The sequence below is a fragment of the Manihot esculenta genome, chromosome 12 (assembly GCF_001659605.2).
Source record: "Manihot esculenta cultivar AM560-2 chromosome 12, M.esculenta_v8, whole genome shotgun sequence".
In the NCBI taxonomy this organism is placed as follows: Eukaryota; Viridiplantae; Streptophyta; class Magnoliopsida; order Malpighiales; family Euphorbiaceae; genus Manihot; species Manihot esculenta.
In genome coordinates this window covers 5,570,723-5,587,368 of record NC_035172.2, presented here as the reverse complement: position 1 = coordinate 5,587,368, position 16,646 = coordinate 5,570,723, and the positions used below count along the sequence as shown (strand labels likewise).

Here is a 16,646-nt window from a genome sequence, read left to right as displayed (position 1 = left end):
AAAAGATAAAACTATCATCATTAATTAATTCTCTCTTTTACATCTTCTTCCTCTTGCTCAAAGATCCCTTTAATAAGATTTCAAATTTAAAATTCATTTATTCCTCCTATATATGTTTCTTTTCACCCAACATTTCTTGCCCGTCTCTTTTATCGATTTCCATGAACTCAAACCCAATTTGCAAGTTCTTTTTGTGTGGAAATGTATCAATCAACTTGATTATGTTTGGATTTTTATTTACACAATTATTCTGTATCTATCCAATACTAATACAATTAGAGAGGCTAGACTTAGAGTCGAAAATGTGCTACTGGCTGTTGTGCTTCGAAGTCTGAGCAAAGGGAGATGAAAATTCAGATTGTGGAGGGGTATGAGACATCTTTGTATAGGTAGAAAACTATTGACGAATATGGGTATTTAAGTGAAAAAGTAAGAAAAGCACTATGAAATATTGAGTTTAAAGCATGTTTTGTTTTTTTGAGTTGGAATTGCTTTCGACATCACTTTGGGTATTTTGATTCTCAAAGCAATTTGTATTAATTTCCAAACAACCATATGCTCATGTAACAATCATCCTTTAAAACAGTTCTAAATGCCCACTTCCCATTTCTAAAAGCAGATGGGCCACCTCATTTGAGTTTTACAATAATGATATTGAGGTGGCAAGTGTAATTCTTGATCCAATGAAGAGAGGATTTCAGATAGAGGATTTGTGATTTGGAGGAGAAAAAATTAATAAAAAGACTAAAAACTCATAAATAATTTTGTCCATTTTAACCTTTAACTATATCTTTCAATTTCAACTTAATTAGTCCAATTAAATCTAAATTAAAAAGTAAATGATAACTCTGTCAAATATTTATCTTTAAAAATATTTTTTAAACTTTTAAAATTGAAAAATAAAAAAATACATCTATATTCATCGAACTCCATTATATAAAATTGAAACCTAAGAATCTACTAACTACTTATGCTAATCAAGAACTAGCAAAAACAAGAGATAAATTCAACATGTAAAAATAAAAACCAAATCTCAATAGAAAAAACAAACCAACAATAAAATCAAGAATCAACAACAAAAATAAGATCCAAACCCAAGAGAGAGATAACACACGCAAGTCTTGCCGATTGTTTTTAAAAGCGTGGAGAGAACAAGAAAAGGTTTTTAAGGAGAGTAAAATGAATCCAAAATATGACAAAAAGAAACCGAATAAGTTAAAAGAGATTTCTGCTCAGCACCATTTTTTTTATTTTTTGGAGAGAGGGGAAAAAGCAAAAGGCAACCCCACAGATATGAGCAAATAAAATCTGAGACAATTCAGGAAGAGGAGCCTCGAAACTGTGCACATCGATCACCAAATTATGACCAGCACTACTCAACAAACTTTCTTTAATGTGATTACAAAGTCAAAAGGAGTGTTCATTTAATGGAATGGTTGCAACCACGCCAGTATCCTTGGTAACATTATGCGTTGACATAGCAGGTCTAGTCTTCATCCGGTGGATCAAAATCTCTAACCTTTACATCCGCATCTTCTCCATATTGAATGCAGTTGTCTATTTGCCCCAAAACATACTGTATGCTGCACAATTAAAACCAACCAACCAACCATATGAGTTGCAAGATATCAGCCTCTATCAAAATAACCAATTAAATTCTCAATGACTTGACAGAATAGCTTTCTTAATATTCATTCCTAAACTACAATTTACAAGTGCCCCATCCAATGACGCAGTTACAACAGCTGCTTCTTTTGAAGATTTCATATCTAGATATGCTCTCTCCCGTTACTAAAGGCTCAAGGCGCATTAAAGCGCAAGGGTCTTAGAGACCAGGTGCAAGCCTCAATGAGTTAAGGCACAAAAAAATAAATAAAATAAAATAATATTAGATATAACTCTGTTTAATCAAACTTCTAAAATTACTAGTATACAACGCATTAATAAGCATAAACATGATAAAGCAAAGATTTTACTATTAATATCCTTTTTCTATAGAACTTGTTGAAAATAAAATAAACACAAACTTTGGACACTAAAAACACCTTAGATTTTTCATATTCACAAAATGGTCCAAATAATTCTACTAGCATCAGAAAAAAAACAAAAAGAGAAAAATGCAGTCTTAGATAACCTACAAATAAAGAATCTGAATAAAACATTAATATTACTTTATAAATAGATGTTAAATAATCAAGGAATAACTTACCTAAATAGTGTGTTAGTATCTTCTTTGAAAGAGAAGATAAATCAGAAATATCAAATAAATAAATAAAATTAAGAACCCAGCAAAACATTGTTGTAAGGTCTCCGAACACGCCTGTGGTGGTTTGATGTTATTTTGGTGACTAATTATATCAGCCATACTAATTCTGAAAACTTCCTAATGTATCACCGTTGGATTATGATAGATTGCAAGTTTTAAGTTGAGTGGTAGTGCTTTGTGCCAATTAAAGTGCTTGCCAAATGTAGAAATAAAAAAGCGCGCATTTCTAGAGCCTTGAGCCTTGAGCTGGTGAATTGCCTGCCTTCTCCTGTAGAGGTGCTAAGGTTGGAGTCTATGCCTAGAGCCTGAGGTGACTATGCTCTCCCTCTAATTTATCAAATGCCAACTAATGAATTATTTGAAAGTTTATTAATGACTGAGACACTTGTAGCAAAGCACCCATCTAATAACACTCAAATATTAGAGTGAGTATAATGTTCTTAGATGGGATAATGATATAAGTTAGGTTCACTCCAAAGTAGGAATAATAAATGCAAGTGCAAACACCTGCTTCTTGGGCAACATGCCAATATCGATTGTACAAAAATAAAAATATATGCATAAAATTCCAATGGTTTACAAATGGAACAGATTTTGGGGTTTTTAGGAACTTGAGCATAATTATTATACAGTCCTAAAATGATAGGTCTATTTGTTTCTTTACATGGATTAAGAAATTATAGATAATATAGTTAAGAGCAAGAACTTCTATATTGTTTTTCCTAATGTAACTTCTACATATTGTTTCATTACCAATTTATTCTTCAAACTAATAATTTTTTTTAATACATATTAAATAGGGATAGATCAGAAAGCTAAACAACAAGTTACCATGTCAAAAAGCAAAGTTGCATTTAATTTTGGGACAGATAAAAAAGGAAAAATGTCTTATCTTTATGGGACCAAGGGAGTAGTTATTTTGGATATAAAGAGGTACAAACCATTAAGGCATCCAAAAAAGAAAAAATATAGTTGCATCATATGAAAAATAATGATTCTAAGTATATACACATTTTTGTAAAATAAATAAATCAAGCACCTAAACATGTACATAAAAGAGAGAGAAATGGAGAGACTACCTGCTCTCCTTCCTTAGGTCAAGCGGAACAAAATTCACCATGCTATACTCATCCACCTGACCATTAAAAACTAACCATTATAATAGTAATAATCAAATAAACATTAGTAAGATAATAAAAATATATACTGAACTTTCTCCTAGAGGTAGAAAATAATTTCACACATGCATAAATAAACTTAAAACTCCAAGTAGATGCACAAAACAAAGCGACGTCCAAGTTATGAAAAATTATTCTTTCCTTCTCCCTCCACAAACCTCTTTAAAAAAAATTCTTTCATGAAGGAATTAAGATCATGCAACCAACAGGATGTAATAATGAAACATGAAAAGTGCATTGCGGAACCAATGCTTAATTACTTACCAGTTCAATCAAAGCTTTATTTAGCTTTAAAAACTGTGGGGCCATGCGTTGATTCAGTTCTGACAACAAGGCACGAGGCTCCGGATTCAAGTAACTGAACGTTAAAATAGAATAGAAAATACACCAGCATATTAAAAAACAAATAAAATAGAAAAACATGCATATACAGTAGGAAAGAGGAATAGAGGATTAAGGAGCCCACTCTTCAATATCCTTTTTGTTGGTTACGAGGTCCATTTTGGAGAGGATATTAACATGAGGCAATTCAAGTTGTACCATTGCAGAAAGAGATGCCATGCATCCACTGATAAACTTGGTCACATCAGTGATGAACTAAAACAAATGAAATTAGGCATTGTGAGAGAGTGATCAATGAAAAGGTAGTGAGTGACAAAGTTAAAAACAATAGAAGCACACAACAAACCTGTGAATCAATCAAGTAAACAGCACAGACATTGAAATTTTTACTCTTCAAATGCTCCACAAAGTTCCGAAGCACCGGCACATGTGAAAAAAGTTCTATCTGGCCTATAAAGCATATGAAGGACATAAGAATTAGCACCTTTTTTAATTGAAGAAAAAACAAGTATTAAACAAATTACAAGCTAATGAATGTCTTACATAGCATAAACAAAGAGATTATGGATCTTTAGATTCAATTCTCATGGTTTGCCATAAACTAATGCCATCAAAGGAAATTCCTCATCTCAATTCTATGAATTTTATATTTTATACAGTCTCTGAAAGAAATTAGACAATAAAAAAATATTTAAGCATTATAATGGTAGACACTTTTTTTGGGGGGATAATCTGTAAAGATTAATTATAATGAAGTGAAAAAAGGTGCATTCAAAATTAGTGCTTCGTTCGCCAAATTTCAGATTGAATTTAAAAAGATCCCATGTATGTCGATTGTTTTCTTGTCATTATAGTTGAATATTCGAGAACGAAACTTCTCAAGGAACGAGAGAATGATACAGATTTAATATGACAAATCTTTTTAAGGAACGAGAGAATGATAAGGATTTAATATGATGAATCTTTTCAAGGAACGAGAGAATGATACGAATTCAATATGGAAAAGTCCAAATCATGACAAATCGAAGTTACCATCACTTAATTCAAGGCTTCTGAGATGAGAATTATATTTGAAAAGTATGGAAGAATAACGAAACAAACCACAATCTCTTCAACACATATAGACGCGCAATACAATTTAAGATCGAGTAATGCATGCATGGCCAAATTGCACTTAGATCAATTTTGTTATTTTGGTATTTTAGTATTTTGTAGGATTTGTTTTAAATTAATTTGGCATATATTAGAAGCTAAATTTGTGCAGCTCATTTAGAAAGGAGATTTCTCCAAGACAATTTAGAAAAATGATCTTTAATGCAATCTAAGTTTGATTATTTGACTAGATACCTTCCTATATTATAATTACACCTTCCAACAATAGAATTAGGGTTTGGAGGCTAAAACATCTTTAAGATGACAGCCACAATTAGCCAATGAATAAAAGATGATGTTATAAATAATATTTGGTTTTTCTCTATTATTTAGTAACTTATCAAGATTTAACCTTGTAGCATTCTAATATGAATCACCTCCATATTTAGTTTAACTTATCAAGAATTTCTTGTGGCGTTCTCGAAGCTGAAATCGCTTGATTATCTATATTTCTAATCACATTGGTTGGTTAGGGGTGTGATAGACCAACCTTCGCTCCATTATCTATGTTTCTAATTACATTCGTTGGTTAGGTATGTAGTAGAGCAACCTTCTGAAAGATATCTTTGCTTTATTCTTTATCAAGTTGTATGTTTTTAATCACGTGTTGATCCTGGGTTCCGCATCACCATGCGTACATGCAAGTATGTCTTCCAGTAATCCAGTTACATGAAACATGCATCTACCTAACATGTCCATTAGAAAGTATAGAACTCTCCTAGCAACAACAAAACATACTTTTGCTCTCCAAGCATACATTTGCTCTTCCTCATGATTTATTCTTGACACATACATTTGCTCTTCAAACATAGTTGCATACATAGTCCTATATAAAATGCACAACAGAGAAGCGTATGGACTCACCTGGGCAGTCAAAAACTAGATAGTCATCATCCCTGTAATTTTCCAGCTCTTCTGCCAACCAGTCATCCAGATTGTCTTCAAGCTCTCTATCATTCAGATTAAGGCCACTCAAATGACACCAAATTCAAAAGACTGAAAAGAAAAGCCCAGTCTTCAAAATATTTAAGTGCAAAGATATCACAACACAGAGAGAGACAGCAAACAAGGGGAAATAAAACAGTGATATCTCACCATGCACCAAGCAATTCATATAAGCTTTCTTACATTGAGAAAAAATCTATAATCATATTTGATAAAATCAACCAAGTAAAAGAAAATTTTTAATTAGCAGGAAAATGAAAAAGACTCCAGCCGCTGATGACACAAGGAAAAAAGGATACTCCATGCAATAAATCAGAGCTCCATTGGGACCGAGACCCAGTTCCTCCATAACATCATCCAAGGAAATGAGTTCCCTGATATCTGCAAAGAAACGTGAATTAGACCTCAAAGACTAAACAAATAAATAAACAATCTACATCACAAAAATATCAAACAAGTAATATATGGACTCTACTCACCCATAGCCACAGGATAGTCAAAATTTTCTGCCGCAGGATCGAGGTTCACAATGTTTATTGACCGCCCAACTGTTTCACAGTGTTGGTACAAACTAGAGCAATATGTGGACTGCAGAGTGTGTGTTAATAATACGAGGTTAAAAACAGATGATAAAAAACTGTTATGTTCAAGTAAATCACCTTCCCACTGCCTGCAGGGCCAATTACAAGTTGTGCATAGCCCATTGTAGCTTCTTCAAACTGCTAGCTGCGCTAATCAGAAGGCACGGAGAGAGCTGAAGCCCCGGAAATAGGAAATTATTGCAACGGTAACATAAACAGTACACCAAACACCAATGGCAAACAAGAATTTCAGGAAATGAGATATAGCCATTGACAGCGCTGAGGAAGACCCAACATTTCAAGAATCTGATATATCATTAATAACAAATAAAAAAATAATTCATTTCCAAATTCCACAAACACTCTTCCGATGACATTACTCTCAAATAATTTTACCGAAGCAATCGTTTGGATTGTAACTCTAATTCAGACACCACACTTTGCAGATATAATACCAACAATTAAAAAAAAAAAGCATTAAATTATAGACAACTAAAAATAAATTGTCATCGATCAAAGAACACGAAAGGTAAAATAGCGATTGGAATCAATTCCATGCTTGAGCTAGAGGTTACCTCCGAAGAAGAAGAATTTGAAGATGGAGTGCTAAAGCAAGAAGCTATTGGGAGCTTGTGTTGAAATAAAAGCGACTTGCCAGACACGTCTTTTCTTGTTAGGGCTTAAAATGGGCTCCTCTGGCCTTCCAAGAAGGCAGCACTTCAAAAACGCACCGTTTCAATCGTTCTGTCAGGAAAACGGCGCGTTTTAAGCACAGAGACACCCCTGCCCTACTAAACCTTAATATGGAAAATTTGTGCAGTAAAAATTTTCAAAAAATATCATACTTTACAAAAGTGATATAATAATAATAAAAATTAATACTTTGCCGCACTGGTTAGCGGTAAGGTGTAATAATATATATTAAAAGTTAATTTATATTATAATATAATTTATATTATAATATAATTTATATTATAATATAATTTATATTATAATCTTTAAACTTTAATAAAATTTTAATTTAATTTATATTTTAAAATAATAATAATTTAATTTTTAATTTTCTTATTAAATATTTATTCTCTTAAATTTATTATTACTTATGAAAAAAATAAATAAATTCTTAATTTTTAAATCCAATTTTTTTAATTTTCAATATACATCTCAAATATTTCACAATAATTTTATATTAAATATTTTATTTATTATAAATTTTTAAATTTTTAATTTATATCAAAATATTTTATTATAATTTTATATAATTTTAAATATAAAAATTAAATTATTATAAAAAATAAATTTTAAATAATTAAATAATTATAATTTAACAATGAATTTTAATAAAATAATTATTCTATTAATAAAATAAAATTTTAAAAACTATATTTTTCACATTTTACAGCGATATTACATTAAATATTTTGATTATATTAATATTAATAATTTAAGTTAAATTTTTATATTTTATTTTATTTATTAGTAAATTGTAATATATTTTAAAAAATTATTTAAATTTTATAAAAAATACATTAGTAATGTTGAAAAAATATTTAATAAAAAATTTCAATAAAAAATCTTAGATATAAATTTAAAATTAATAAATTTAGATGTTAAGAATTCATGATGAAAATATTTAACATAAAATTATTATAAATATTTTAATATAAATTACAAATTAAAGAATTTAAAATTTAAAAATTTATATAATAAATAAAATATTTAATATAAAATTAGTGTAAAATATTTTTGATATATATTAAAAAGTTCGTAATTTATTTTTTATCAATAATAATAAATTTAAAAAAATAAATATTTTATTAATAAAATAAAATTTTAAAAATTAAATTATTTATTAATTAAAAATATAAATTAAATTATAAATTTTAGGATAAATTAATAGCTATATAATACTTTACCAAGGGATAGCAACCGGTGAAATACCCGCAAAATTGAGAATATTCGAATACGAATTCGATTATATATAAAGCTTTCGAATTCGTCCCAAACCAATTTAGTATTTTAATTTTACTATCCATACCCCGCAAGATACACGAACCACTAAACCCGATTTTTCTACTTCAATTAATGAAAAAAAAAATTAAAAATTTAAATATTATAACCCACATAACCAAGAATTAAGAAATTTAAATATACTAAAACAAAATAAATATATTACAAATTTATCATAACACAACCATTAATCAATTATTTATCCAATATAAAATTTTAAAGTTCATTAAACTATCTTGATTAAACATAAAATATATCCAATCTTTCATTTAAATCTCCAGTAATAAATTGTGCTTGAAAACCTTAAAAAAAAATAAATATAAAAAAATTAGAATATTACAGTTGCAAAATAATGGACATTGGAATAAAAAAAATAAAAATCAAACTTACAGATCAATAATTTAACTCACAAATAAACTACCAACACTTAAAACATAAATTGTAAATAAAGTGGAGAACTTGCAATAATTTTCATAATAAACTATCTGCAGGATATGCACAATCCTGCAGTAGAAACATTGGAAAAATACTCAAAGACACGAATTAGATAGATGGATTATATAGAGTACTTAGGATTTATAATCTTCACTACATCAAATATCATTCTGGAAAATTAACACATATTTTTCTTAAATATTAACATCAACATATTTTAACAGCAACTAAAAAGTTCTTGATTATCAGGTTAACAGTGATCAAATAGCAAATAATCAGATAATCAGATTAAAAGTCCATAATTTTAAAATCTTTAATGGCAACTTTTAGTCCATAAATCAGATTAATAGTCCATAAATCCTAAAAATCAACACAGTAATCAAATAGCAAATAATCAGATTTTTTAACAGTATCTAAATAATAAGATTAAAAGTATATAAACACATAAAAGATATTGATTATCAAAAAATTTGATTCCAAACCTGAAGAGAGTTCCAGTCAACGGAGACGTCGCCGACGCCGATTGGGGAGAGAAGGGTTGTCTCCGGCAGTGTCAGTGATGTGGGGGAGAGAAGAGTCAATTGGAAAGAGTAACCGACTGGGAAGAGAGAATGAGATGTAGCCGATGCCGTCTCCGACTAGGGAGAGGGAAGAGTTGTCTCCAACTGGAAAGTGGGAGATGTCGCCACACTGGAGAGGAGAGAAGGAGATATGACTGGGGAGAGAAAGGAGACGTCGCCGGTACCGACTGGGCTGGTGAAGTGGGAGAGAGAGGCGCTGACCGGGAAGTGGGAGATGTCGCCGACGGGAGGGAGAAGGAGATATCGCTGACTGGGGAGAGAGAAGATTTATCGTCCCTGAAGAGAAAAAGGAGAAGTCGCCGGTGCCGACTGGACTGCCGGGAGTCGTCTGGGGAGAGAGGCTTCGATTGGGAATTATGTGAAGGGAAGTGGGGAGAGAGCGCCGAAGGAGAGAGGGAAGACTCGAGTAAAATGTAAAAAGAAGTTTGGGATTAGGATTAGTTTTGTTAATATAATAACGGGTTTGGGTAATGGGTATCCTATCATTAAATTCCAAAAACGGGTATATGATCACCCAAATCAAACCCTACCCGGACCGTGAAAACCCTCCCCGCCTGTAATTCCTAACTTTACCACTTGTGGTAGGTATTGATTTTAATTTTTTAATTTTTTTATTTTTTTAAAAAATTTAATCCCTAAATTAAGTCTGATTTAAGAAATAATTTTTACATCAGCATTTAGATTTAGGAATTAATTATTTTTTAACCCTTATTAAGCAAAAAGCCCGTTCTCCTTTTCTCTTCCTCTTCCTCATTCTCGCCGTTTTATTAATTGTTCTTTCGAGAAACCCAAAACCAGAGAGATTTTTTTCTTCGCCTTGTTGTTGTCGGAGAGGATCAGAGGAGTTTCTTGTTTCCATTTCAGTTCACAAATTTTCGCCTTTTTTAACGTGTTGCTTTCGGAATTTGCATATCTAGTTTGATTCATGTGAGATCTTGAGATTGAGTTGTCATCCAACTGAGACTCGTCAGGACCTGTTTTTGGGCACTAGAAAGAGAATATTGATACAGGAAATAAACAATGGTTCGCTTGTTTTTGTCGGAACCTAACTGGAAAGAAGATGGAGTTCGTGGAGATAGTGTCGTTGCCAAACAATGGATATCGCTTTTGAACCAATTGCAATCCCTTATCTGGTCGTTGATGACTGCTGGCGGTCGAGCAGAAGCTCGTTTATGGCTTTGCAGTACAATATCAGGCATTACTTCCTTGACCTCCCGCCAGCAGCGGGACCTCTTTGTGAACTTACTGAGAACCAGGCCTACAAATCATAGTTTGGCTTCCCAGCTCCTGCAAATGATATTTGAGAAGCAGCCGCGGAAAGCTGGACCCATCATAGCCAAGAGAAGTTATATGCTTGAGAAGTTCTTTGCAGGCAAGTGGGTTTTATCTATTGGACAATTTGTAGTTTATAAATGCATTTCCTTTATGTTTACTTGTTTCTTGCAAAGATTCCTTTTCTGAAAGAATGTTTTCAAATTGGCCTCTTCTCTATGTTTATATAGTGAAAGTAGCTTAATTGAATGCATGAAGTGAAACTATTAATCCTTTCTATGGATCTATGCTATTGATGCATGCAGGAAATCCAAAGCGTATAACGCAATGGTTTTCAAATTTTGCTAATGGGGGTGGATTGGATCACAAAAAGGGTGCCAAAGCATTATCGCAATTTGCATTTGTGAATCGTGATATATGTTGGGAGGAGCTTGAGTGGAAAGGAAAACATGGGCAATCCCCTGCTGTGGTGGCTACAAAGCCTCATTACTTTCTTGATTTGGATGTCCAACGAACAGTGGAAAATTTTCTTGACAATGTACCTGAATTTTGGTCTTCCACTGAGTTTGCTGAGTCCTTGAGAGATGGTGATATTTTGTTCCTTGATACCAAGTACTTTGTCGAATTTTTTGTTGGCTTGATGTACAAAGAGGATTCAAGAGATGTATGGGAAGTTATAAGTCAGTTTCTTATGAATGAATCTTTTTCCTTTTTGTGTAACCGCCTCCTTATCACTCTTGGAGACAGGGAATTGTTCACTGTTCTGGAATTGCTTCATACATATTTAAGCATGAATATGGAACCAGTGGATTTTGGTAACTCATCTTGTTGGCTTGAGTTTGCACTTTCTAGATTCAATGATTGTGAATCTTTTGATCAGCTGCTTCTGTTAAATGCTGTTATCAATCAAGGACGCCAGCTTCTGCGGCTTGTGCATGATGAAGAGTCGCAGGAGGAACAAACAAAAATCAAGGACATTGTATCTCAGATATGCACAATCTCAAGCACGGGAAACAGCTTGGATCCTTTACTGAATGAATGCTTCAAGATGAAGACAACAGAAGCAATTAAGTTCTTGGGGCTTCAGTCTTGGGTTATTCATTATGCATTATCAGACGAAAGCCGAATTTCAGAATCCTGGGAATCTTTATTTTCAAATAATGGTATAAGTTTCCAAAAGTCTGATAAATATGCAATGCTACATCACGTTGGATTGTCAGAAGAAAGTGACTATGAATTGGATAATGTTGCATCAGTTAAGAGAAAGCGCAGGAAGAAAAAGAAAAGTAGAAAAAAGAAAAGGAACTTTGATGATGAGGAATTCTATGAGAATGAGCTGCTGGATCTCGACACCTCAAATAATCAGCTAGGTTTGCAATCTAAGGCTGGAAGTTGGTTGCTTTCCACTGATGGATTTTCTGCATCATGGACCAATGTAAGTTAATCATCCGTATTAGGAACTATTTACTTTATTTTATCACAGCATTTCTTTTACCACTTCACTCTGTTAACTTGCATAATACATGTGAGGAATGTTCTATTATGATTATGTAGTAATCTAAAAATATTTCGAAAACATCTTCATGTGGCCTTTTTCTGATTAATCAAATATGCCTGAGATTTGTTGATCACCTGTTATTAAATCAATTGTCAATGTGTATTTTAAGCTAATTTTGGTTTTTCCTTATTGAGGTTAAATTTAGTACCTTTCACGTAGTTGGAAGATTAGTAATAGCTCTACCAATACTTTTTTGAGTAGATATTTTGAGACGCTTGTTTCTCCGAGTTGCAAAAGTATTGATTGAAGTTAACATCTTTTCTGATAGTCTTCATCAGTCTGCCTGAGGCTTTATCTTAATAAATAGGTATTTTCCATCCTATTGGTCCTTCCTCTTGCCTCCATATTCATGTTGTGTATAAAGAATGCTGATCTTAGTTAAGATACATGTATCCTTGTAAGAATGCACTTTCAGCTTAACTGATCATCAATTATGTTCTGCAGGTTGACTTGCCTGACCACCTCTCAAAGTTTTGCTTTTCTACATGGATGAAATGGGTTTTTGCTAAGTGATGCTGCTTACTATTTGCAGCATAGGTAGGACTTCAAGCATCATCTCTAATTCGATATTCTTCATCTTGTCAAGCAAACAAGTGGGACACAAAATTCTTTTGTGCTTCTCCCAATATGCTTAGTCAAAATTCTATACTTATTAAGTTGCAAGATGAAAGGAATGCCGTGATCAGGTCTTATGCATTTGTTAGTTTCATTTTGTTTTTCCTTCTTTAACATTTGAAAATCAATTCTTTTTCAGATGGGCAATATCTTGTTGCAAGCAGAATTCTTTCTGGTGTCATATCTGCTCAACTGATTAACTTAGGTAATTCATATTATATCAATCATCATCAACTTTAGAGGTTGTTACATTTCAGTTCCTCATATTCAATTGGTTACCATAAATTAAAAATATTACATAAACATCCCTCATTCTTAAAAATGTTACATAAAAAATCTCTTAATTCATTTTCCGTTCATTTGTCCATGGAACCGGTATGTGGCAGTATCACAGTGAAAATAAGAACTTAAAGAAATTAAACGTGCCACACAGCCAACACACTATCTTCTTGAGGTGTATCATGTATGAGGATAGGAAATATCTTATGTAGCATTTTCTATTTTTTAATTTTTATTTTTATATTGTGATACTGCCACATATCAGTTTTATTATAGAAATGAGCAATAAATAGTGGAAATAATTTTTATACGACATTTTTAAATATTATAAATTTTGTGGTTCAAATTAAAGACAAGGAACTGAAGTGTAACTATCTCCAAATTGAGGGATGGTTAATATAAAATTACCTGATTAACTCGGGATTTGCTGGTGGAGTACATATGAGATGGTGTGTTAGCATGTCCAGACTATACTACGGAATCCCATGCTTTTTAGGGATTAAACTTTGCAGAAGAACTTTTCATCAGCAATCACTGCCATAAGGTTTGAGATTTATGCTTTTTATGGCTACTTTAGACTTCAATATGAACAAAAGTCTCAAGTACCGAATGTTCATTACTGCAATTTTTTTCACCTATGGCTAGGTTTCAGAGTGCAACCCTGCATACTGATCAATGTGAGGTGGGAGAGCCAGCCACACACATAGATGTGCAGGATGAAGAATTGATCAGAACTTTTTTGCTCGGAACCTAAGTACTTGTTTGGTTCACTGTAGAGATGGAATGAGAATTACTTCGTTCGGAGAACTCCACATCTCTTCCTCCCTCTCCTTCACTCTTTCCCTGCCACTTATATCTGTGGAATCGGATTTTCTTAACTTGATGTGTCACAGATAATCTGCCTCCAGCTAGTGCACTGGTTTGCTAGGATTATCCCTTGATTTCACAACTCATAAGCTCTAGACTCCAATTCTGTAAGTTCAAGGTCTCAATGTTGTTACCAATTTCTATCACTTTTGAGATGCTTCTGTGACAATGTAAGAGAGGTTTCCACATCTATGTGGAACAAATTCCGTCCAAATTGCCAACTCAATGAACTGTAAAAACTTGAAAATCAAGCTATAAATATTTATGTACTGGTAAATTTTGTTCAGAATTTGCTATCCCTATCATTTCTTTCTAACGTTTACAGCTTTACGATTGGTTTCCAATAAATCTTTTCTCACCAAAAAAACCACACTTAACTGGATCTATGAAATGCACGGACAAGCACACATGGGGATTGCAAGAAAGCAAAAACTTCTGCAGGAGACAGAGGCTCAACCAAAAGCATAAACTGGTCTAATGAACAGTTGATATCTAGTCCTGGTTAAAGCACTCTCAGCTCTCTTATCGCTTGGTTATGTGCAGATTTTCCAAGAATTCCACATTATATTATTCATCATTTTATTTTTTAATTATTATTTGAAGTTTTATATTAATTTTTTAAATTTTTTTATAAGAATGAAAAAGATGTTTACAGAAGCTTATTATTTAAACTAAAGATTAAATTAAAAAAAATCTAGTTTTCTCATCAGGTAAATTAACTTTGATATTAATAAAATCTTTTGTAAATATTAAAATTGTGACATTATAATTTTGATATTCATATAAAAACAAATTAAATGTATTCTACTAAAAATTTAATAGTGTTAATATATTTTTTTAATTGGATATATTCTGGTAGATTAAAGTTATATATTTAGAAAAATATCATAATAGAATGTATTTAAATTAGAACTTCTTTTAGTATGTAAATATTATAAAAATTTACTAAATCTATAACAACAAATAAATAATTCAAATATTTCCTATTATCTATATAGTAATTAATTTTTTTGAAATGCCAAAACTAAAATAAAATATAAAAAATTTCATGCGTAGATAAGTGTGTAATAGAGGTTCTTAGAAGCTCCAATATGTACGAAAACTTAAGGCGTCCAGGTCAATAGTTAGCCATCATCAATCATATCAAAAAATTATAACCATTGTACATAGGATAATACAATAAATTAATTGGTTAAAAAATTTATTACGTTATTATAAACAAACGGGTAATTTAAATAAATGGACCATTTTTGGTAATTTCAATAAACGGATCATTTAAATTTTAAAGCTTATAAGCTGACTATGCCAAACAGGCAAACACCTTCAAAGTTAGATTCTAACTCTATTATTATGTTATTGCTTTTCTCTACTAATACTAATTTAGGTATCGAAGAGATTATCCATAATTAACCCATTTACATACAATTTCGCAGGTCCAATTCCAGTTGGAAATCCATACCTCCAATCTTTTTAGAATTCTCCATTGCAGCATCATTTACAACCACACATAATTCACCATAATAATTAAACTTATTGCCTTTTTCATTTATAACAAATATATGTAACAATGTAAAAGCAAATGTTGCCCCATCCATGTAAACGTCCTTATACTCTAAAAAGAAGTTTTCCAGACAAAGACATCGTCCAGATAACAAGGAGTTCTATTTATTTATTTACTTTACATGCCAATAGTCTTGCTAACACCAAGAGTATCGATAAAGTAATTGAACTATTCACCGTGGACAAATAAATCCCATCATGATTTGGAAAAAAATTCAGCATGTAATAAGTTTTGGAAATTTTTTCCCCTTGCTTTGGCAAGAAGCCCATAAATGACAGAATGTATCACAAGTGTACACATGTGCCAACATCTCACAGAGCTTCATTATCAGGCATCCATGGGATTGCAGTTTTCACAGCACCCAGGCCTACAAATACAATAATAAACGTAAAACTTAGTTGAATTGCATCTCGCAAAGCTTTCTTCTAAGCACTATTTAGCAATGTTGTTATGTATTGGTTATCTACTTGATGTATATATATGGTAGACGGTAAATAAAAACAAATAGAAAACCAGTTGGCATAATAGATAGAGACATGAAATAGTTCCACGATCACTGTTTGGACTCAGATTAATGCCAAATATAACTGTTAAAATGAAGCAAAAATATAATTTATAGCCAGCAAAGCTCAAAATAAACTCCATGATCACTGTTCAGATACTTCAATGCCTTTAAATACAAAGGCAATGCAGTTATAAAACAAAAACCTTACAACTTCTAGGGGCTTGGAATGATACAATGACCAAGCCACCCCATCCAAATGATGGGCTAGAGAATTGTTTAGCTAGACGATGCAGTGGTGATGAGTAACTAAATCATGAATGCTAATATAATATTAGTCGAATCCATATTTAAACCCTGAACTTTACCAAAAAAATTCTCATGGCATTTTGAACTTTGAAAATGTCCATGTCATTATTTGAACTATTTAAAATGCAATTAAGATGATCCCATAATATTAGTTTAAGTTAGTGTGAGTACAAACATACTGACATACTTACAA

At 31.8% G+C, this 16,646-nt stretch overlaps 3 protein-coding genes across 14 annotated transcripts in view; 1 reads left to right on the top strand and 2 right to left on the bottom strand.

Moving 5' to 3' along the window:
• Window positions 1-1,211: 1,211 nt before the first annotated feature.
• Window positions 1,212-9,918, bottom strand: LOC122721315 (GPN-loop GTPase 3-like). 7 transcript variants are annotated; one of them, XR_006347877.1, is made up of 11 exons: window positions 9,392-9,916; window positions 6,543-6,770; window positions 6,363-6,471; window positions 6,183-6,264; window positions 5,803-5,888; window positions 4,133-4,236; window positions 3,911-4,041; window positions 3,709-3,802; window positions 3,346-3,401; window positions 1,369-1,583; window positions 1,212-1,317 (listed from the first exon to the last, which is right to left on the bottom strand). XR_006347877.1 is itself a non-coding variant. In XM_043948532.1 (11 exons), the coding sequence occupies exons 3-11, from the start codon at window positions 6,585-6,587 to the stop codon at window positions 1,487-1,489; spliced, it is 804 nt and encodes a 267-aa protein (XP_043804467.1). In that variant the 5' UTR covers window positions 6,588-6,609; window positions 7,040-7,208; window positions 9,392-9,916; the 3' UTR covers window positions 1,212-1,486. The 7 variants fall into 7 exon arrangements, 6 of the variants coding, with proteins under 6 accessions (XP_043804467.1, XP_043804468.1, XP_043804463.1 ...); XM_043948532.1 differs by adding an exon at window positions 7,040-7,208 and having other exon boundaries at window positions 1,212-1,583; window positions 6,543-6,609; XM_043948533.1 differs by having other exon boundaries at window positions 1,212-1,583; window positions 3,346-3,415; window positions 9,392-9,918.
• Window positions 9,919-10,199: 281 nt separating this feature from the next.
• On the top strand, window positions 10,200-14,370 carry LOC110628569. 2 transcript variants are annotated; one of them, XM_043949147.1, is made up of 6 exons: window positions 10,200-10,862; window positions 11,068-12,197; window positions 12,522-12,627; window positions 12,765-12,857; window positions 13,075-13,758; window positions 13,860-14,370. In XM_043949147.1, exons 1-3 carry the CDS (start codon window positions 10,511-10,513, stop codon window positions 12,528-12,530), a joined length of 1,491 nt encoding a protein of 496 aa, XP_043805082.1. In that variant the 5' UTR covers window positions 10,200-10,510; the 3' UTR covers window positions 12,531-12,627; window positions 12,765-12,857; window positions 13,075-13,758; window positions 13,860-14,370. The 2 variants fall into 2 exon arrangements, with proteins under 2 accessions (XP_043805082.1, XP_043805081.1); XM_043949146.1 differs by lacking the exon at window positions 12,522-12,627.
• Window positions 14,371-15,601: 1,231 nt separating this feature from the next.
• Window positions 15,602-16,646, bottom strand: part of LOC122721387 — a 21,027-nt gene continuing 19,982 nt past the window's right edge. For 4 of the 5 annotated variants that reach the window (XR_006348054.1, XR_006348057.1, XR_006348058.1 and 1 more), the window contains one exon: window positions 15,602-16,009. The gene's annotated coding sequence lies outside the window, so the exon portion shown is untranslated. The remainder of the gene's footprint in view (window positions 16,010-16,646) is intronic. The other variant, XR_006348059.1, reaches the window with a different exon arrangement.